General features: G+C 46.6%; 1 protein-coding gene across 1 annotated transcript; it reads right to left on the bottom strand.

Annotated features, from left to right (window-relative positions):
- Positions 1–483: 483 nt before the first annotated feature.
- Positions 484–8,454, bottom strand: zbtb34 (zinc finger and BTB domain containing 34). Its single transcript, XM_084695214.1, has 2 exons — positions 8,385–8,454; positions 484–3,476 (listed from the first exon to the last, which is right to left on the bottom strand). The coding sequence occupies exon 2, from the start codon at positions 3,441–3,443 to the stop codon at positions 1,914–1,916; it is 1,530 nt and encodes a 509-aa protein (XP_084551340.1). The 5' UTR covers positions 3,444–3,476; positions 8,385–8,454; the 3' UTR covers positions 484–1,913.
- Between the last annotated feature and the right edge of the window lie 14,683 nt (positions 8,455–23,137).

The following is a 23,137-nucleotide window of genomic DNA, read 5'->3' as shown; positions in this document are numbered from 1 at the left end:
TAGACCCTATATCCAGGGTATTCAAGACAACCTCTATCCCAACACACCAAAGCATTTCAGAATTACTACTCGTGTATGAAAAAAGAAAGGCATCACAATGCTGAAAAAAGGGAAAGACGTGAACTGCTAAGAAGTGCTCCTTTGGGCCAGGTGACCGGATAACACAGCAATCAAGACTCGAGCCCAACTAGCTAACTGGCAAAAGTACCCTTTTGTTCTAGGCCATTTTCATGATCACCAAGGTTACACTGTATTCCATAGTTCCAGCTCCACAGGGTCTACAACATGGCAGGATGCCCATCTCTGGCTCCAGTCCTAGCTATGCCAACATGCTCAGAATCAGAAGAAAATGGGCAGATCCCTGATCCCAGTCAAAGCTCCTAAATCGCAGACACCATCACAGAACCAAATAACTAAATTTCCCAAATGATTAATCACCAACTACTCAATCCAAATCGGAAGTGCACATTTTAAGACAGAAAATAATAATAAAATAAGTGTGTTTTATTTTCAGAGAAATCTGTGAGATGTACAGAAACGTGTGACCAATCAGGCTGCTCTATGCTACTTAAAGAAAGTGCACTCGTTACTTTGGATCAAAAGCTTTTTTTCCGTCTTTCTTCTCCATCGTTTATCGTTGGGGTCTGAAAATACTTGGAAAGTCCAGACATTCTCATGGCACATCTCTGCTCTGCCGCCATGTCTGGTAATCAAGAAGCGGAACTGAAAAATATTAATAAAATGTAGATTTTTTTTTTTTGTTCTTAGTTTGCATATTCTGGGCATTTGGATGACATGCAGATGGAGCATCGCTCCTGTAGCGCTAGGCTGAGGAAAGGGACTTCAACTGTTTAACTACACCTGTTTTTCCAATGTTATCTTGAGACAAAAATAACTGTTACTTATATAAAAGAAAAGAATTGTGAGTAAAAAAACAACAACAAAAACCCCCAGAATGTAAGACATTTCTGATGGCTTCACTGCAGGAGGATCACCCATTACATGGACAGCCTCTTAACACACACACACACACACACACGTCAGCCATCTTGATATTCTCTCCAGTGATGATAGGAGGACGATGAATGATGCTGTGTGTTTACAAAAAGATGTTGATAAAAGACAGTGTCGATCATGTCTCTTTTGTTCTCTTACAATACTAGGTATCATCTCTACAACACCTTAATATAGCACCTTCTTCATCCTCACTGTTTCCTGCCTGACTGTGAAGCACAGGACACGAACTTATAGCAGAATTCATACAATCACAAAGGAATATTTCACGTCCTAGTATCAAGGCTTTGTGTTGAGAGAGTTCTGCCCAAGGTTTGGCAAATGAAACTGACCCTACAACGAACGGAGAACACTTCGGTTCCTGGTAGGTTCTTGGCTATGAGGTAGAACCCGGTGGAATTGAATAAAAAGCTAAAATACTGCCTGCTATGACTATGTAGTTGTAGTTTCATGAGGTATTGTACGGATGTCACACGAAAGCTTTGCACTGGCAGAAAAATCATTCCTTGTGAGTAAGTGACCCCTTTTGGCCACCTGTGCAAAAACAGGTCAGGTAAAAAGGTGATATGACAAGCATCTTACCAGAGCTTTCACATTATCAATTATTGCAACATGCCTATATTACTGTGTAAATATGTTTTTAAAAACATGGAAAGATAAAAAAGAGAAAAAAGGAGGTCTTGATTATTGGAACCTCCCTCAAATAGTAAGTTGAAACTCCTTTTCCCTTTTAAAATAATTCTTTTTAACAAGCCCGCCTCCCATTCAACAACTGACTTTTACAAACTGTCAGGCAGAAACCCCCAGATGCACAATGTTAGGTTGAGCGTTTGAGGGAGCTGGTCCGCAAAAAGGTTTCATATAACATGTCGTAAAGCCTGCTCGACCTAAAGACGGGCCTAAAAATCACATCTGGACGCCTGAGCCTCTTCTGGACTGCACTTTGAAGCCTCCTCTATGTCATTGGCCGGTGCTTCCTCTGAATACTGTGCCTCGAACGCCATCCCCTCCGAGGCGTCCTCTGGGTCCTTCTGCCCGGAGATTCCCTCCGTCCTCTCTGGAGAGTCCATGTGATTGCCGCCCTCCGACGCTCCCAGGTGCTTCTTCCTCAGGTGTTGGTTTAGGGTGCCCTGGAAGGGGAAGCACTTGCCACAGATTTGACAGTGGAAGGGCTTGTTGTCCGTGTGGCCGCGAATGTGGTACTCCAACTGGTCTTTTCTCGTGTATTTCTTCCCGCAGAACTTGCAGACGAAAGGGGTGATTCCCATGTGCAGGCGCATGTGGCGGTCCAAGCTGCCCTTCTGGTTGAAGGACTTGCCGCAGTAGATGCAGATCAGCCTCTCGTTGTAGGGGTACCACTGGCTGCGTAGGCTCCTCTCCCGGACGTCGTTCTCCAGGCCGGAAGAGCCCAGGCCTGGCTCGCCCTCGTCCGCCCCTGGCTTGATCTGACTCAGCACCTCAGCCGGGACGATCACTGGCCTCTTGGCCCTTGCGCGCCCTCCCCGGAAGCCGCTGAGCATTGAGCGAGAGGGGCTGGAGCTGCTGAGGCTGACGAAGCAGGGAGAAGACAGTCCTGAGTAGGTGTAGCCGGTGGACTGGATGACTGGGCCATAGGAGCCCACGCTGACTGCCAGAACCTGTTCCCCGTCCACCAGCTCCGTGTGGTAGCCGTCGTCGCCGGCGGACGAGCTGTCCGAGTAGCTTGGCCGGTCGGTCTTCTCCAGCTTCACATGAACGTCCGTCACTTGGCCGTCCTTCCCGATGAGTTCCACCTGCTCCGTGTCGCCTTCGATGGGCGCCTCTTGTTCGGACACGCCGTCGCTGCTGCCGCGGTCCGACTGGCCCTCCTCCGGCTGACGCCCCCGGCCCGGGGCCTTCCCCGCCAGCTCGGAGCGCGTCTCCAGGCTCCCGGCGTGGCCGTGCCGGGAGAAGTATGGGGGGGAGATCTGGGTGGGGTTGATGAAGAGGCTGCTGTCTTTCACGCCGTTGCGGCTAGCCTGGGAGCCGTCCTTTCCGGGGCTGCTGGAGGCTGGCAAGCTGATTTTGGAGTGGATTCCCTCCAAGATCTGGGTGCACTTGTCGATGATGGCCTGCATCTGCAGGAAGCTGGCGGCCGTCAAGAAACTGATGACGTCCTTGAGCTGCAGCGACATGCGTCCCGTGTAGCAGAAGGCCAGCAGCTGTTCGAACACCTCGGGACTCTTGATGACTGAGAGGGACAGTCCGCTCATGGTGCCCAGGGCGGAGTGGTCGCGGAAGTACGGCGAGCTGGCGGCCAAGACCGCCTTGTGCGCTCGGAACGGCTGTCCCTGGATGTGGACGATGATGTCACACAGCTTACCCTGCAGGCGTAGCTCGTTGAGCTGGTTCAGGACCGTGTTGCTGAACTCCGGCACGTCGAACTCGATGTAGCTGCTGCCGTCCTCCATGACTCTGAGGTGTCGCGCCACTTTGTCCACAGCCTTGGTTGGAGAAACAGCAGAATAATAAGATTAAACTGCGGGAAGATAAATTAATCTACGATTAATATTCATTTCACACTCAAGTGTTGCTGTCAATGCTTGATTTTTTAGAGAATACAAGATGGTAAGTAAAACTACAGAAATGTAAAAAGCCCACTATTTTTCCAGTATGAAATAAAATACAACTTGTGACTTGTTTCATTCTCACATGAGAACAGGAACAGAAGCCAATAGTAACATCTCAATATTCAACCGCACATACAGTACCAGTACTGTATCTCTGTGTTACTTAGGTCTCGCTAGCTGCGCAGCTTTAACACCTTGAGGCTATTTCAATACACCGACCCGCTACACGAGAAATCAGGAACTCTGTGGCAGAAACCAGGAGCTCCGAGCTGCCTCATTTCACATTCACACAGGAGTGAGAAAACGAATGCTATAGACATCGCTAATGCCAGTTGGCCTCAATATGTTGCAAGTGGGGCCTGACAAGAGATCCATTCGTCTTGTGAGAAAAATTATATAAGCCTGCAGCTAACTTAATGTTTTCTTGGGTTGATTCAGATAAGAAAATAGTGTGCCAACCATAACTACGCCTGTGTTTGACCTATTTAAGTACAGCCATTAACAGTCACTCCGGAGTTTGCCAGGAGTCAATGCTGACCTAACTGAGTCTCGTATGAGAACAATCTGGGAATCTCAGCTCAAAATAAGATCCCACAACTGGGCAATTTCACAGTAATTTGCCAAAGGAATGAGAGTAGGGATGACTGCAGGTTGAGACGGCATGTAAGAGCTAGTCTACTCAGTCCAGGGTTCTGTCTGTTCACAAGAGACGTGTAATCTGTGCAACAGCAGAAAAATCTCGGACCAAAAGCAACAACAAATATAAGCAGATGTTTGCTGCACGAAAATAGCAGCCTCTATAAACCTTAAAGGGAGTTCACAACAACATGGACTTAGCAACCTCTATAAACCTTGAGGAGAGTTTAATGCATCACAGTGGATAGCAGAATGTGCATTGCTTAACACTCCAATAGAAATAGGACATTCAACAAATGTGACGACAAAATGCTAATGTCTCTTAACAACATTCTTTAGAGATAGGCTAGGTCGTGTTTCCTTCAGTGAGCCCAATGCACGGAACTGTGCGAACACAGTATTAAATCCATCACTGCCCTCTTTCTCACCATCTGTCTTTCTCAGCCATCACTTTTCCCTTTCCCTCCCTCCCTCCCTCCCTCCCTCCCTCCCTCCCTCCCTCCCTCCCTCCCTCCCTCCCTCCCTCCCTCCCTCCCTCCCTCCCTCCCTCCCTCCCTCCCTCCCTCCCTCCCTCCCTCCCTCCCTCCCTCCCTCCCTCCCTCCCTCCCTCCCTCCCTCCCTCCCTCCCTCAGGGCATTTAGTCTCAGTCAGCACTTTCAGAATGTAAACACTTTCTCCAATTGCCAAGGCTCGCCAAGACACCTGTCTCTCAACCCATATGTTCTGGCACAGGAGAATGGGAGAGAAGGGGCAGGCAGGCAAAACAGAAAGAACGGTAAAATGAAGCTTGGTACCATATTTTCTCTCTGCCCTTACAGGGCTTTTAAATATAGAATGCATATTAAATATATCAGCAGTGCCAGCCAGAAAACACACACAGGATCAACTGCCAAGTTGAAAGCCTGCCAAAGAATGCCTGCTCTGTGGCCGAGTTAAACTCAAGGATGAGGTCTACAAGTAAGGATCTGATTGGTCACACCCAAGGGTGAAGTGTACAACCAAGGTTCTGATTGGTCAAACTGAAAACTGGAAAGCCTACTGTACATTAGTCCAGCATGTCTGTTTCAAGAACTGAGTGGATCCTTCTGTATTAAACTACCTACGACAATTATCACTGAAATCAAAAACCTGGTCTAAACTTCCTTCTGTACTGATGACAATGTAGAGCAGGGGGCTATGGCCCAAATTTCAGAAAATAACAACTGAGTCCTGGGCAACATAGGAGTTAGCCTAGCCCTAAGACAATGTACTGATCAAACAGAAATCACACAGAAATCACTGCACTGACCGGATGGAGGACAGCCTTACTGACCGTTTTGACAGTCCCTAACAGACTGAGAGCGGTGAGGCTAAGAGGTCAACATGATCTGCTCTGAGACATTATTGACTGACAGGGATGACCGCACTGCAAAGGAAAACTCACTCCCCCTTAAAAAAAAAAAAAAAGGAATTATTCAACAAAAAAAAGCTGTATCAGCGAACAAGCACTGAATGTTTTCTTCAAGATAAGCTATATTTCGCCTATTTGACTAAAAAGCTTGCTCGGCATCCAAAGCTAAAATTGCTAAACAAGCAGGGCATGCCAGAGCAATATGAGAAGGAGAGGAAATACAGAGGCAGACTTTTGGAAGTCGAAGCGATAAAGGTGGAGGGATTATTTGATCTGCTTTGGTGTGCAACTGCAACAGAATCATTAGTTTATTACGATGTGAACTAAAAGACGTGTTAAGGAACGAGTAGGCCTTGCTTGGAAGCCGAGCCACAGAACATGTTAGTTTAGTCAGTTCAGGACTCCCAAGATCAACCGTTACACTTACATACCAACCATGACGCATCATTCTCCCCTCGCTCGTGAATCGAGCCTGGGTCTTTATTCACAAGCTCATCCGCACGTCTGTCCTCCTCAGTTTAGACTAGCTATTCAGACGACCTGCTGGCTGTTATTGTAGCTGGATGACATAAGACAGGACACTGCCATTCAACCCACAAAAGTCTGGGCAATTAAGATAGTTATTTTGACTGACACTGGACAACTAATACCCAGATTGCCTCCTTTAAAAAATAGAAACACAATTATCATTATTAGAGACCTAATTAAAAATGGATCCCCCCCCCCCCTCCAATTAGCAGGGGAAATCAGACTTTGCATGAGGTTGACCTAATATCTACAGATAAAAATAATTTACAGTTGCTTGGTAGACTCCATGGAGAAATAATTCCCTCCATTTTACAATCAGACATTCGTAACCAAGTGAGGCTTGAGATGAATCCTGAACTGGAAGCTGCCATCCTTCATTTAGCATCCATCGCTTGATGTGTTCACAGTCTATCTTTACTTAGCTCCAATCTTCTATTAAATCATTTAAGCAAGGTCCATACTGCTGTGTGAGTGTTTGTAAGGGGGGGTTAGTAGGCTTGACATGCATGAAAACATAGGTATCGTTGGTGCCCCACTCAGCATTCAAATATATATTTGTGGTAGTGAAATGCATGTATTTATCCAACCAGGAGGTTGTCCTTACAATTCCCTCATGTGTTATCCTCGGGTTATCGCCTATTGTTTTGTTTGTCCTCGCATTGCTCAATCGCCATCCAGTAGCTGACAGGGAGGGGGAGACTATTCCGTTTCACAGCTTATCCAGAGGGAACCGTGGTTATAAAGATGCAGGGTTTAATGGGTGCAAAGCCATTATGCCTACTCATGCAAAAGGCTTTATTTGTGTGTCTCAGTCTGTTCTGACATGGCTTTCGGTATCCGAAGTGGTTAAGATGGACTTGCCAGGTTTCCCCATTAGAAACACAACAGCTGGAAAACACCCCAAAACACTGAGGTTCTTGGTGAATCTGTTGACGTTATTGACGTTTGGATGTTATGGACATGTAATGTCCCAGTAACATTTAACCACAAAAGCGACTCAGGACCCAAGGCGAACTCAAATGCACCGGATGACCCTGTAGCCCTGCACTTTGTACTGCCATGGCAATCAAGTTTGCAGTGTTTACGAAAAGAAACAAAACGTAATTATTTACATAATATAATCTTCATAATTGTTTTGTTTCAATTTGTTCGTGGATTTCACATATTTTAGAATAAAAAATGACTAAATGTATCGCAAGCCCTTTCCAGTAAATGTACTCGCGGAATGCAAATAACCCGGCGTTTGAACTGACACATTTAAGGGATTGACAATTAAATGGTTGCAGGCTTAAACATAATACCATGAGTAACACAAATACAACAATGAATCAAAATTACAAGAAAGCTCTTGCATGAGAAAGTCTGCCAACGTTGGTGCTAGCTTGGTGACTAGCCAACAAGCTAGAAGGATGCATTATTTGGCATGCACAAGTTTGCTGGAACCATGAAACAGTAAGATAAGGACGTTAAGATTAGCTAAAAAATGTATAACAGCAAGCAGACTGTACGTCGTTGCATATTACCTACTGACCACCTGCTCAATAAATACACACTGGACAAATTAATCCCTTTAAAATGTGTCTGTCATAACGTTAAATAAAAGTGCAAGCTTTACAGCTCTTGCCACGACGCCCTGAAAAGATTCAGTAAACTGCACTTCCGAGGTCGAACTTTGCCGCTGTTGTTGCAATGCACAACGTCCATAGCGGCATTACATCGTTGGCTATGTCTCAGTGCAATATGTTACCTTTGTGCTAGAGTTTAATATATCAAACAGGAAAGTTAAAGAATGCGTAGCGACTCGTGCCCACTTCGCCAGCCCACTTCGCCAGCCCTACCCTTCACGGATAACTCGCAGTACTGTGGCTAACTGTGTTGGCTTGGCTAGCTATGACATTTAGCTAACCAGACAGTTTTTGAGTTATAACCAGCAGTATCTATCAGACTACATTGATCTGTGCCATAAATTCATATATTTAGCAAACGTCATTATGACTATCTTGCGACAGATGACTTTCCCACGAGCGGCTGACCAGGGCTTTTCCAAGCTCGACGTGGGAGTAGGGGGGCTAGCTGGGAAGCTAGCTTGGGCTAGCATTAGCAAGCTAGCAAGATCAAGCTAAAAAGCGCTAACATGCAACATTTTTGCCCTCCGCTGACAGCCGTTAAAACGTTTCAAGAATGTTAGTATTGAATCAAAGAAACGAACAAATGAATGCTAAACTCACCTTTTCCCAATCAAACGTCGCCCATTCCCCCCCGTTGTTTTCTTTCGCGTCTGCCAGGCCTCCAGTCCCCCCCCACTCCAGCTGTGTCAGAAGCTGCTGCAATTTTCTTCTTTTTTTTTATCAAACGGAAGTGTATCTGTCTTATTGGTCGGCATTTGGTACTGTCGACAGTTAGTATATGTGCGGTCTTCCTGCTTGAAACATAACTTACCCATCACATTTGAACAACAAATAATAATTAATTATGGCTCCGATATATTCATGTTTGAGCTGTTCTGCGAAATGATATGCCACATTATTGAATTCCTACTGGTAAGCTTGTCAATCATCCAATCATGCTGGCGTGCCTGTTGCGTGGACACACACACACACACACACACACTCTTATACATCATCTAGCCTACAAGACAATATATGATAATGATGCACATAAATATAAAGTATTTCACAACAGTATGTGGTAACACAGATTGTGTCTGCTGTTTCGTAGTCATTTTGTTCTATCTGTACTCTGAGGTCAGAACAATGGCAACCTGAATAGTAAGAATTGTCGGTCTGTCTTTTATCAGTCTGTTTTTAGTTAAACAGTTTAACCACAACGGGGCGCCACACGCTAAACAAAGTGCCTTTGAAACTCTTTGGATTTCGCCCTACACCCAAGCACATTTGGAAGGACAAGACAAGACTTACAAGTCAACCTTGTTGTATGTTGACAGGCTCTTTAATTGCTTTTCTAGTTTGTGTATGGTCCACCAGGATTTGACGACACTTTTTTTTATTCGACATTTATTCAACCATAAAACACACACTGAGAACATATATGAATGTGAAACCTACAAACATGGAAACAACAGTACAAATCTGAGTGTTAGGCCAACATAGCATGTACAAGATAGCAAAGAGATTCATAGGTCAAGATTTAGTAGAGTGATTTGTAGTGGTGTGGTTCAATAAATCATTGAAGCTACAGTTGTTGCCTAATGCCTAATATTGCATAACAACACCATATTTTCAAAGCTTTCTCAAATGACCCTTGTCAACTATATCAAATCTATTCACAGTATCCAAATGCACACCTACAAAAATGTTGGTTGCATTATTTCAAAAGAAAACAGAAGCTACATTTACTTTAACGTTTACTTTTTTGTTTCTTGGCAACTGACCAATGTATGCAAAAAGGTGAGTTTGCAATCCTGTGAATGTATGAACCAATGTATGAAATGTTTATTAATAGAATGTAAATATTTAGATTATGTAGCTTTACGCATGATAAATTGGCTCCACAATGTGACAGTACAGAATTATTATGACACTCAGCAAAAACAAGTTTTATTTTTTGTTGTTTTTTATATTACAAAATGACAAGCAGTGTGAAAAAAATAACTGCATCACAGCCTAAAATATATATGTTTTAGCTCATGAGAAATAGACGTTTTGACTCAGATAGTCTTTAGGTTTTGGGTTTTGGTTGGTTGTAGTATTTATCAAAGACAAAAGTGAATGAGAGCCTCTTTGTGTTTTTCCCCTTCATATTATGTGAGTGACAGCTTGGCAGGTATAGTGAATATCTGACCTAATCTGGGTGGTGCAGGTGGCTGATAAACATAAGAAGCAGAATCGCCATGTCATTGCACATGCTCCTTGTTAAACAAGTTGCTCCTCTATTCTCAAACAGAAACGTATTCTTTTTTTTTTCTCCAAAAGATCGACGCATAACTGAAGGTGCAGCCAAGGTATGGTGATTAGAGATGGTGTTGTTGACCTGTAGGAACGATCAGGGTATCGATAACGTTTCAAACAGCCTTGTAATCAAAGGCTTTCCTGTTTTAAGTTGTAATCTTTCTTGAAATGGTTCTTTGTTAGTTGCAATAGTGTTTGCTCCACCAAGAATTCTTTGGCAGTGAACTAATGGGCTTGGTTTGGAGTGGTGCGGGGGCAAGGATCAGTCTCCAGGTGGGATACAGCAGAGTTCTGGAGGAACTCGCCGCTTTCTTTATCTCAGGTGACTAAGCAAATTCCCAAGTGTCCACCTTCCACGAGCCCTGGGGTACAGGCTTGAGGTGATGTGTCTGAAGGCCACATCTCGGGTATCAGAGAGAAGGAATAAGGGGATCTGTTGTTCTCTATCGCTCTCTGGACATCGTCATTTCGACAGATTAAAGAATGAACGAGTAAATACATTCATACTGTAATACTAGGTTTCGTAATATTTTCACCTCTAAATACTGTGCTTATAGAAAATAGAGATATTCAACATCTCGGAGTCGAATCGTACCATTGTGGATACACTTTGTTCCATTCATCCATTTGCAAGCTATTATTGAACAGGTAGGAATATCTCAGCTGTTGAACATTTGATAACCCATCAAGAGGTACAGGTTAATGTCTTTGACAGGTGCAGGTAACAAACATTGATCCAGAAACATGGAGGGGATGAAAATGCACATCAATTGAATATGGAGGTGAATAGAAGCCAATGAGAACTTGCCATAGAAAATAATGGGACACCATCTTCAAACAGCTTTGATGCTGGTCTTGATCTAATACAATCACTTGATAATTTGTCGCTCCATTTATACAATCACGTCCTTTTTCAATTCACATGTATTTTCATCATCTCCATTTTTATACATAATTTTGTGTATAATGCGTGTATCTGTAATTTGTGTATCATTACATCTGCTAATCTAAATGATTACATATGAATACATTTTTATTAACGCGACACACTGAAGATTGTTGACAGTTGGAGGAGATTTAATATGTGTGCCTCCTAATAAGTACAACATGAATAAACCATTGTCCTCTGCATCAGGGCACCAGAAATACCTGGTCTGTCAGTGCTGAGGGGGAACAATGGCACCCCAGTCCTCGTAGTCCGGCGTGGGCCCGAAGCCCACTGTTGGGGAACATATTTCCCAACAGCAGGTGTTTGAGTCTGTCAGTGGCTGGTCCTCAACCTGCCAGTCAGGGAGAAGGAAAGCTCGTCCAGGTGTGGAGGTGGCCTTCTGCTCCTCTCACGTTACTCCTTCAAGGAGTGGAGGCTGTGTCGCAGGATGAGCCGGGAAAAAATACAGACATTAGTGATAAAAAAAAAAGATATGTTACGTCGTCAAACTGAAACCAGTGACATTGATAATGTACTGCATATGCATCAGATATGATCCCCTCCTAGACTTGAGGTTTGATGTATAGTTTGTGAAAACAAAAAAAAATTGAATAACAATTCCAAAAAATTTCATGACATCGTCACATTCAAACCTTCAAACAGTTACATACTTTGATGATAAAGAATTGTTGACCATATCTTAATTCGATCTGGAAATCTACTCTACTGCAATCTGAGCTAAAGCTGAACAAAAGCCCGCAAGCTCAATTCAGCCAAATCGCAGCAGGACATGCATGGATACAAACGATAATTACACTCTAAATGCCCTCCCTGTATCATATCGTACTGGCCCAAGAAATAAAACCAAACTGTGAGACACAATGGCCGGGGTTCTGAAGGAACACAGAGGAAAGGTGAGTGACAGCTGGCACATCATGAAGAGGACCAGAGGTGTGCTGTCCGGAGCTTAGAGAAACTGAAAGCCCTGCTTACTGGAGTGGAGATCACAATGACGAAGAGGTGGAAGGTTCAGTCTGGACGTTTTTTTATTGATAAGTCTGTCATCCCTGCTGATATTGGAGCAGTAATGGCAGTTGATGATTAGCCCTCTACTGAGCTATTAACTGCATTTCTTATCCTTTTACCGGGTGCTGGGATTTCCCAGAGACAAAGACATCCTTTATGCGGCAGGGTCTTAAACGACATCTACCTGACCTGAAAGACTGTTATGTCTTACTGCCTGGCCAGAGAAGGCAAGGAGGAGATGCATGTCAAAGGTCACTGTGGGCTGCCATTTAAAATGAAGGGGTTTTGAATGACCAGGCTGGTGAGAGATGGCTGTGGCAAAATTACAGAAAATTGGTTGTTTTGTCAACATTTCATCACCAGATTTACAGAAAGCTGACCCCGACTCTCTCTTGCTCCCTAAAGGGGCTGAGGGAGTTCAGTCAGGGGAATTGATTGACAAGTAAATCTCTTCTTGATTTCTCGCTCGCTTTCTCTCTCCCTCTTAAGAAGTGACATTCTAAATGATAGATTTTAAACAATGCTAAAGTAGCTGAAATGGCCTATTCTTTTAACATATTGGGTGCAAAACAGACAGGATTTATTCATCTTACCTACCAAAGACACCCATGAACTAGGTAGTTTAAACCTTTCACAAATAATACTTTTATTTTATAGTTTATACTTCACAAGTATAAACCTTTCACAAATAATTGAGCATCTTGTTATACCTGAATTGATTATTTATCAAATCGTGAGACCAACAACTTCTTTTGCCAGACAGACATAAGTAATTCAACTTGTACTGGAGAATGCATAGAGTTTGAATGATTGGCTGCTTAGAGAAACACACTGTGTGTCCATGTTGAACCAGAGCGTTGCATTAACCCCTGACTGTCTCTGGTGTTTCCTGACAGACACCAGTAGGAGCCATGGCCTGGCTAACCCCCCACTGAGGAAAAGCATCTTTCATTAAAGTTTAAACCTCTTGAAGAAGATACAGGCTCTCCGATAAGATCTGGGAATGCACCAACCTGGAATTATGGAGAAAGAAAATTGACATTTTCTGAATAAGCGCCTGGGATCTCTCATGAAAGACCAAGGTTTATGGAACAGGTCATTCAAGGGAGAGAGAGAACCTTGAAAAGGTCTACTGAACAGGACAGTGATCTCCAAGCTGCAGCCTAAGGCAGTTACATGGGAGCACTGAGAACCAGACAGTGATCTCAGACCTAAGAAGAAAAAAAAGAAATTCTCTAACTGGGTTGAAAACAACTTTTATTCTTGGCTCGTAACCCACTGTAATAAATTAAAACTTAAAATGTTAAGATACCATGAGGGTAGCGTAGATTGTGTATGGGTAGAAAGCCTCCATTAACATTTTAAAAACAAGATTGATTTAGATTTGGCATCCTTTGATGTTTGTAGAAAAGGTGTTGCTAAAAGTAACTATCGCAATCGAAGAAAAAGAGACCTCACCGAGCCTTCAAACGATGTGTCAGTTGTGACAGTGGTATGTGACATTCTGGCATTCTGACATTTTGATGAGGGAGATATCGCTTTGCACTTAGACTCACCTCAAGTTCGCAGGCATCAAAAGCGCCCACCAAGCATGCAGGTGTTGTGCCTGTAGCACAGCCCCACAGAGACACAAACTCAAGCCCAGCCTTCCCTTAGGGCCTGGACTAGCAGAACACTTTCACACGGCAGTTTCATCATGCCGTCTCTCTAATAGCTAATGGGGTTGAAATGACTAGACTGCCAAGACAAAGCGGCTCATTCCGCATTCCTCACCGCACCGGAAAACTATCTGCAGCCGAATATGAGGATTTGCTCTGCTTGCCCCTGTTTTCTTTGAGCAAATCTTGATTTCCCTGGCCTGAATGTTAAACAGAACAGATTGACCACAGAGATATCCGTTTGCCAAGTTTTTCATGAACATAATCCCTGTTGCTTCTTAAGTGGTCTCTGACTCATGACTCCGTAAGTCCTTCGAACACAAAAAGCAGGTTAAATGCCTGCTAATAAGTATTCCGGGGGGGGGAGAACGGAGAGGCAAAGAGGAAAAGAGAAAGAGGTCTTATTGTGCTACAGTTGATGTGTTTCTTCTCTGTGTCATTTTCCCCCCCACCTCCTCAAAGTCTGGAAGGTTCTCCAGAGGAAGTCAGGGAAGCAGCGAAGGTCAACAACGCTTGTAAATCTTCAACCGTGGAGACTGGAATCAGCCAGGAGCAGGAAAGAAAATCCCTCAAACCTGGTCAAATTAATGCTCAGGTTTCCACACAACAATGAGTTGTGTAGTCGAACAATTCCAATGTATTCTTAAGTTTATCATTCAAAAGTCCAACTGATATTTATTTTTAAAGACGGTGGCAGGAGTAGAGAGCGATTGAGACTACATACGTATCTTTGCTAAACAACAGAAACCTACGGAGCCTTAAATGCTCTTGACCTGTTGAGCTTGTCACTTCACCTGCTCAATAACTCTCGCCTACGGGCTGGGAAAGGTTATGAGGGGGGAGTGGGCTTGGCAGACATGTTTTCACACCTCATTCCTGAACGATGCGATATTTGACATGGCTTTGGCCTTAACCTGAAACAAGTATAACACAAGTGCTATTTTTTTCTCCCCAACATACTCCTCTGTCCTCCCTCTTGTAGATCCCGCCTGGAGATTATGGCGGCAAACTGTTCTTTGTGGGTCCTACTCTGTAGAGATGTGCTCTATAAGATGTGCCCTGTTGAGCCTTCTTTCATTGGATGCATATGTTTAGGTTCCCCCAACGGGACACACTTTGGGGCCCAAACAGCAGGTGTTCATACTGTATAGCTAAGCAAATAGCCTACAGTGCACATGTTAGGGCAACTTTTTTCGCTCCCTGAAAATGTTTTCCTAAATGTTTTGTCAAGATCCCAATGGGGGACACTCCGGTGAGACTGTAGAATCATCCAAACTATGGTTTGTATAACAGATAGTAATCAGACACTTTGTGACCCAAGGTTATTCTCTTAAACAAAATACAAGATCTGGTTGGTTTGAGTCTCTCGTCGTGGCATGCAGGTTCTATGGTTTCCAATGAGACTTAAGACATGACAGTGGTCAAAAGTTCAAAACAATATTTATATGTTGGGATCGTGATTAAGATGGTAATTCAATTAGGAAGAGTTCCTGTTTCAGTGTGTGTTTTGAAGTGAAGTCTCACAGTGACCTGTGGAGGCCAGAGATCTGTGAAGTAAAACTCTTCCCTTCAGACTGACTGCACTGCAACTTTCACAGGGAAAAAACGAAGGCAAAATAAATAGATGATGCTCTTGTCTTAATAATTGATAGAAATTCTGGGATATCAGGGGAAATCAATTGGAAGGTTGGCCTAAAATCAAGAGGTATTGTTGTGTAAGCTGTATGTGGACATAAATCCATGTAGAGATAAAACTAGTATTGACAGCTGTCTTGATCTGGCCCACCACTGGAACCGGCAAGGTATCCACCATCTCCTCATTGGCTGTTTAACACCTCTGTAATCCCTCCTGCCCATAAGCACTGAAGCTTCTTTATAGGAGGGCTTTGGCATGACAAGAGACGACAATGAGAGTCTAAATTATATATTATGTACAGCAATTGATTTTAAATATTTAGGCACAGACGTGCACAGTGTGCCCTTTTGTCCTTCAGACACCCTTGAAATGAGTTTAACAAAGACTTTCATCAGTCGTCGTCCCCCCCCCAAAAAAGGGCTGAATGCATTTGTTGAAAATGAATCGTAATCGGTTTTAGAGTTGCCTATTTTTCTCCTCCAGGCAACCAATTTGTCACCCGTCACGACCGTGTCTCAGAACAACAGGGTGCTGTGCGAAGTGAAGACAGAGAGATAATGGAGTCAGAGAGAGAGAGAGAGAGAGAGAGAGAGACAGAGAGAGAGAGAGAGAGAGAGAGAGAGAGAGAGAGAGAGAGAGAGAGAGAGAGACAGACAGAGAAAGGCCAGGCCTGTCATTCGGACTCTCGTATGAAGTGGAGGATTAAGATAGAGGCGAGGGCCTGATGAGCAGTGCGGTGAGAAACAGATGGAGAGAGATAACATTGACTCTCCTGGAGCGCAAAGCGAGAGAGAGAAAACAGGTTGTTGGTGTCACGCCTTGCTGGTATCAGAGTTGCGTGCCGTTCCAACCCCTCCTCTGGACGCGTGCGCCAACACAGCGCCCCGTGAAATCTTGAGAAATTGCTTGTTATGACACTAACATGATACCTGTCTGACAGAGAAGATGTTCCATGAATGTATGTGTGTTTGTGTGTCTTGTGGCCGCGGATGCGTGAGAGAGTGTGTGTGTATCAGAGAGATTGGAAAGAGAGAGAGAGATAGAGAGAGAGAGAGAGCGAGAAAGAGAGAGAGCTGGGTCTGTCTGGAGAGACTGTCTCCCCAGGCATTCCTCCTCCTTCAGACAGGCGGGCTGGGGGGCCGAGCCTGGCTCAGGTATCTGCAGTAACCTCCCCTTTGTCCCCCTGCAGAATGGACCCTTTTGTCTGCTGTTTTCCGCAGGTCATTGTGAGGAGCGCTTCTTAGTGTCAGCTTTAATTCTCGGCGTAACCCTAGCCGCAATGCCCCCCCCCTCCCCTGACTCTACCTTCCGCCCCGCGTGCCGCTCCGGAGCCCGCCGGGGGAACGGGGGAGACGCCGCGTTGCGAACAAGCGCACCCAAGAGAGGACTTGTGAACCCTCGATGCTCGAAAATGTAAATGCCGCTTTAATTGTCGGACGTCAGACCTCACCCCAAGTTGATCTGATGTGAGGACAACGACGACGGGGGGACGGGGGGGGGGGGGAAGAGGATGCGTGTCTGTAGCCATCCCGGTATCCTGTCTAGCTAAAATGGCCCCCAGGCCCCTGACTCTCTAACCTCCACAAAGAAAACAAGGACCACAGAGAGAAGCAGACAGATAATAGAGCTAAAACAGCAAACAGCAGAGCCCAATATCAAGACTTTGCTTGGGTGAACCAGTCACTCCTGTCGGTCAGTCTTTGCTCTGAAAGGAATGATGACATTCATCAACTGGAATGTCTGAGGCTGTCTGATAAAGTGTTCCCTCGTCAGGTCGGATCCCTGTGAAGGTATGAGGTATCGGGGAGAGGAGGGTTTGTGGGAGCCGGTCTCGGAACAGTTCCCCAGCTCAGCTCGCATTCTCTGGATGAACCCGTGTTCCCGGGCCAGCTGGCTGGCACCATCTCATGTCTCAGGTTGTCATGGTTCACTGGACCCTTTAAAGTGAAGACACCCACCAGAGGCACACACACATACACACACACACACAAACACACACACACACACACATGCCCAAAAGGTAATTGTTTTAATCCCACCCACTTTCTATCGATTAAATGAAGACAAACTAGCATACTACCTCGCTTGGCTGCATGACTCCTCGACTGCAATGGTCATTCGGAGGCAATATTTCGAAAATGACGCAGATTCTTGGAGAATCAAATGGATCCTGAGAGGGTGGGAGGGAGGGAGTGGATCAGCTTACTGACATGGCCCACACCGCTGAGCATACGGCAGGAGATCAAAGCCCTCCCTCCTGTGCCTACCGCAGCGTGTTCCCCTTAGATCTGACAAGGTGCCCCCCCCCCCCCCCCGTCCCGTCCCGTCGAGCGACTCTGACCTGCTACCGATGATGGACTTGGTCCAAAACCGCCTCCTCAGGGCCAGAACCGGTCAGAACCGGTACCTCCGCACAGACACTCTCACCCGAGACTGCCGACGCCATCCCCGTGGATGTTCACCCCCGTGCCCTGTGACAGCCTGAATGTTCTCCTTCCCGCTGCCACGTCTACCTACCTGCAAGTCGGATCCCCAGCATGCCTTGCCCGATGCCCCTGTGGTCGCCATTTTGGCTCCTCCCCCTCGCCAGGATGTTTATTTATTGTTAAATGGACTCTCCTCAGAGCACCCGCGAGCAGGACAAACAGTCAGGGTTTGGTGAGGAGGTCTGAAACTGCATCTGAACCTGCTTGATATTTGTGCTGACGCAGCCCAAGAACAGGATTTGGTTTCCATGGGGTCAGGATATTTTCGCTCCCTCACAACCCCCCCACCCTCCCCCCCTCACATCTGCCACTAGTCTGAGCTTTCAACTCTGAATTTTCAAGCATCAAAGCTTAGAAAGCCAGTGTCTGTTAGTTTTTTTCGCATCCTGACATGGATTTTAATTTACGTCATTTTTGATAGGAAACTAATGATAAAAATAACAACAAGTTTTGGAATTTCCTTTCTCCGTAGGGAATTTCCTTTCCCCCGACCCCCAGCCCTGTCCTCTCACTCGACTGCACACACCCAGAGAGGCCTCTCTCTACCCTGTGGTGGGATCCTCTCTACCTCCCCTCTCAAGGCTGGTTCTGATGATCAAGGCTAGGACAGCGAGTGAGTGACCCCTCTGTGAACTCCCTCTTCAGCTGATGCATGAGACATCACTGACTCTGCATGTGTGCTTGCAGACAGGTAGCGACTGCTACAGACTCGTGAATTGGCGTTAGGAGAGAGACACCTGAGAGAGAGACACCTGGGGGAGAGACACCTGGGAGAGAGACACCTGGGAGACAGACACCTGGGAGAGACACCTGGGAGAGACACCTGGGGGAGAGACACCTGGGAGAGACACCTGGGAGACACCTGGGGGAGAGACACCTGAGAGAGAGACACCTGGGGGAGAGACACCTGGGAGAGACACCTGGGAGACACCTGGGAGACACCTGGGAGAGACACCTGAGAGAGACACCTGGGAGAGACACACCTGGGAGAGACACCTGAGAGAGAGACACCTGGGAGAGAGACACCTGGGAGAGACACCTGGGAGACACCTGGGAGAGACACCTGAGAGAGACACCTGGGAGAGACACACCTGGGAGAGACACCTGAGAGAGAGACACCTGGGAGAGAGACACCTGGGAGAGAGACAGCTGGGAGAGAGACAGCTGAGAGAGAGACACCTGGGAGAGACACCTGAGAGAGAGACACCTGGGAGAGAGACACCTGGGAGAGACACCTGGGAGACACCTGGGAGACACCTGGGAGAGACACCTGAGAGAGACACCTGGGAGACACCTGGGAGAGACACCTGAGAGAGACACCTGGGAGAGAGACACCTGGGGGAGAGACACCTGAGAGAGAGACACCTGGGAGAGAGACACCTGGGAGAGAGACAGCTGGGAGAGAGACAGCTGAGAGAGAGACACCTGGGAGAGACACCTGGGAGAGACACCTGGGAGAGAGACACCTGGGAGAGACACCTGGGAGAGAGACACCTGGGAGACACCTGGGAGAGACACCTGAGAGAGACACCTGGGAGAGACACCTGAGAGAGACACCTGGGAGATAGACACCTGGGAGAGAGACAGCTGGGAGAGAGACAGCTGGGAGAGAGACAGCTGAGAGAGAGACACCTGGGAGAGACACCTGAGAGAGAGACACCTGGGAGAGAGACACCTGAGAGAGACACCTGAGAGACACCTGGGAGATAGACACCTGAGAGACACCTGAGAGAGAGACACCTGAGAGAGAGACACCTGAGAGAGAGACACCTGGGAGAGACACCTGGGGGAGAGACACCTGGGAGAGACACCTGGGAGAGACACCTGAGAGAGACACACCTGGGGGAGAGACACCTGAGAGACACATGGGAGAGAGACCTGAGAGAGAGACACCTAGGAGAGAGACACCTGGGAGAGACACCTGGGAGAGAGACAGCTGAGAGAGAGACACCTGGGGGAGAGACACCTGGGAGAGAGACACCTGAGAGAGAGACAGCTGAGAGAGAGACACCTGGGGGAGAGAACCCTGGGAGAGAGACAGCTGAGAGAGAGACACCTGGGGGAGAGAACCCTGGGAGAGAGACAGCTGAGAGAGAGACACCTGGGGGAGAGAACCCTGGGAGAGAGACAGCTGAGAGAGAGACACCTGGGGGAGAGAACCCTGGGAGAGAGACAGCTGAGAGAGAGACACCTGGGGGAGAGAACCCTGGGAGAGAGACACCTGAGCCGCGGATGACTGTCTAACCCAGCGGCTGTCCTGTAGCAGAGAGGTGGGAGCGTGAGGGGGTGGAATATGTCGAGAAATCAAATTATCCCTAAAATCTGCTCCCCCCCACCTCCCTCCCGTCCCCCCTGCCTGGAGGAACAGACTCTGAACAGACTCCCGTCATGAACCCTGCCATCTTGCCAGGCACTAGCCTCCACAGGAATTTAGAACATGCGACAAGAGGGTAGTTTCTGTTTTCTGAAGCGTCACTTCCTTATTGTCGGAGACGGGAACCTTGATGAATTCTGTGATCTCTCTGCGGTAGAAATAACATTGGGATATATTTGAAGTCGTACCTAACTAAATGTGTGTGTTATATATTAAAAGATCAAGAGGTTCCTATCAAAACAGTCTGTTTTGGTTGAGTTTTAAATATATTTTAAGTCTTAAAGATTGCTGCATGATTTCAACAATTCTTTCACATTGTGACTGCGATGCAGTGATTGCTTTCCAGGGGGCGCCATTGAACTGGCAGAGAAGCACAGGAAATGGCAGGAAAACCCTCTTATTCTGCTCAAATACCTTTACAACACATTGGCTTTTGTAGATCTGCAACAACCGTCTTGATTCAAGGGCTGTATATATTTGTGTGACTAATATTTACAGTCTGGTTTTAGCTTGAGGTCCAATATTTTCTTTATATCTATATATATCATATAAATACACGCTCTATAAAAATATAGTTGCTTAATGTGTGTGTGTGCTAAAATATAATAAACTATGTAATTATATATATATTTTGGGGAAATTACTAAACACGTCAATGACATGGCAAATCAACAACCAAGCCAATCACCACGGTGTCCTTTAAAGACACGTGAGCAGCTTTGTGAACAAGGAAATATGAGCCAACAATATTAGACACATGTTGCTAGGCACCTTTGGGCTCAAAACCAATAATAATGTGACAAGCAGGCGGGCCGCAGGAGCCTACTGAAACGACGGGTCGCAGCTGAGACCACAGCCCTCCATCCAGCCTGCCACGCCGGCTGAGATGAGCACATAGGAGGGTGGGAGGAGAAGGATCAGGCTGGGATGCAGATGAGCCAGGCTGGGTAGGAAGGGGGTGGGGGAGCAGGCTGGCTGGCTGGCTGGCTGGAAGGGGCTTCAGGCAGGGTAGGAGGGAGGAGCAGGCTGGCTGGCTGGCTGGCTGGAAGGGGCTTCAGGCAGGGTAGGAGGGAGGAGCAGGTTGGGCGCGACGGGAGGGCGGCAAGCTGGGTAAGAGGGAGGAGGGGAGGGTGAACAGGAGGAGGTGGGAGGGGAGGGTGGATAGGAGGAGGTGGGAGGGGAGGGTGGATAGGAGGAGGTGGGAGGGTGGATAGGAGGAGGTGGGGGGGGAGGGTGGATAGGAGGAGGTGGGGGTCTGGATAAGAGGAGGGGGGGGGAGGCTGGATAGGAGGAGGTGGGGGGAGGCTGGATAGGAGGAGGTGGGGGGAGGCTGGATAGGAGGAGGTGGGGGGGGCAGGCTGGATTGGAGGAGGTGGGGGGAGGCTGGATAGGAGGAGGGGGGGGGCAGGGTGGATAGGAGAAGGTGGGAGGCAGGGTGGATAGGAGGAGGGGGGGGGCAGGTTGGATAGGAGGAGGGGGGGGGCAGGTTGGATAGGAGGAGGTGGGAGGCAGGGTGGATAGGAGGAGGGGGGGGGCAGGGTGGATAGGAGAAGGTGGGAGGCTGGATAGGAGGAGGGGGGGGGGCAGGTTGGATAGGAGGAGGGGGGGGGGCAGGTTGGATAGGAGGAGGGGGGGGGGCAGGTTGGATAGGAGGAGGTGGGAGGCAGGTTGGATAGGAGGAGGTGGGAGGCAGGGTGGATAGGAGGAGAGGGGGAGGGCAGGGTGGATAGGAGGGGGATCCAGGGAGGCCCTCCACAGTTCCAGAGCTGAAGCAGTGTGCAGCTGGTGGCTGGCTGGTGTCAGTCTGATGGGCCCACTGCCAGCCTGCCCCTGGCCCCAAGCCTCTCTCTGTAGGGCTCTTTGTTCCGTCTGAAGGGGATCAGAACAGGTCTCACCGTAACGTGTTCTACCAACCAACACTGGGCGATGACTTTAATGTCCAATCAGATACACAATGACACACAAACACAGGGAAAACACACACGCATGTGTGTGCACACACACACACACACACACACACACACACACACACACACACACACATACGGTTGAGAGGAGGTCTTTGGGTCCAGATCACACGCTTGGACAGGCCCTAATGAGGACCAGGAGTTGCTGTGTGGGAGCTGTGTTGGCCCTAGGGACCAGGTCATGCAGGGTTAACTATCAAAGATGAGTGCAAACTTATCCCTGTGGAAAAACCTCGGAAGAAAACATCCCACTGCACTCGCTGAGCCTTCCAAACTGGGTGTTTCCTTCTGATAATCGATCCAAGACACTGCACATCAATGTGTCTCTTACGCCAACATGAACCTTTCTGCTGAAAGATGGAAAGGACTCATTCAGACTCTCCTGGTCACTTGTGGGGACGACACCATCAGATGTGATGCTAGCTGAACTTGCTGAAGAATATATCCATTTTACCATAAGTCCATGAAGACAAATGTAATAATCAACGAATTGTTCAGATGTTTTTTTACCATGGCATTTTCTAAAACAGTCATTTGATATGAACAAAAAATACTGTAAGTGTGTATTATAGTTTTCAGCAAAAATACTGCCCATAAAAATGGATACATGTTTATTTCTTTGTTTATAGAAAACTATCTGAAGGAATGAATAAAATATATATGGTCAACCACAGAGAAAATATGATCGTAAATTTATTACAGCAGTTGGAAGGATTTGTGTGGGTATTTCAAGAAAACACCCAGAACATTTGGAAACCACACTGTGATAGACAGTGAAAACACATATGAAAACAGAGACAGATGTGCAAACCTAACATTTAGCTTGACAGGAACAGTGGCAACAATAAACTTGTCTAGACATCTCATTTTTATTATATGAAAAATTGGCTCTATTAACATAAACTGCTGATTGAAGCCAAAATTTCTCAAATTTGTCGAAGTAATATCTGACTTGTCTTTCTGTAGCTGCTTGGTGTTTTTTTTCGATGCCTCCAAAA

The sequence above is a fragment of the Hypomesus nipponensis genome, chromosome 28, assembly GCF_054491055.1.
Source record: "Hypomesus nipponensis isolate SF chromosome 28, ASM5449105v1, whole genome shotgun sequence".
NCBI lineage: Eukaryota > Metazoa > Chordata > Actinopteri > Osmeriformes > Osmeridae > Hypomesus > Hypomesus nipponensis.
Note: the sequence above shows the minus strand (reverse complement) of the source record. Positions and strands in the feature narration are given on the sequence as shown.

Bases quoted from the DNA above. Each gene is read 5' to 3' on its own strand.
- zbtb34 (XM_084695214.1), bottom strand. From the start codon at position 3,443: ATGGAGGACGGCAGCAGCTACATCGAGTTCGACGTGCCGGAGTTCAGC.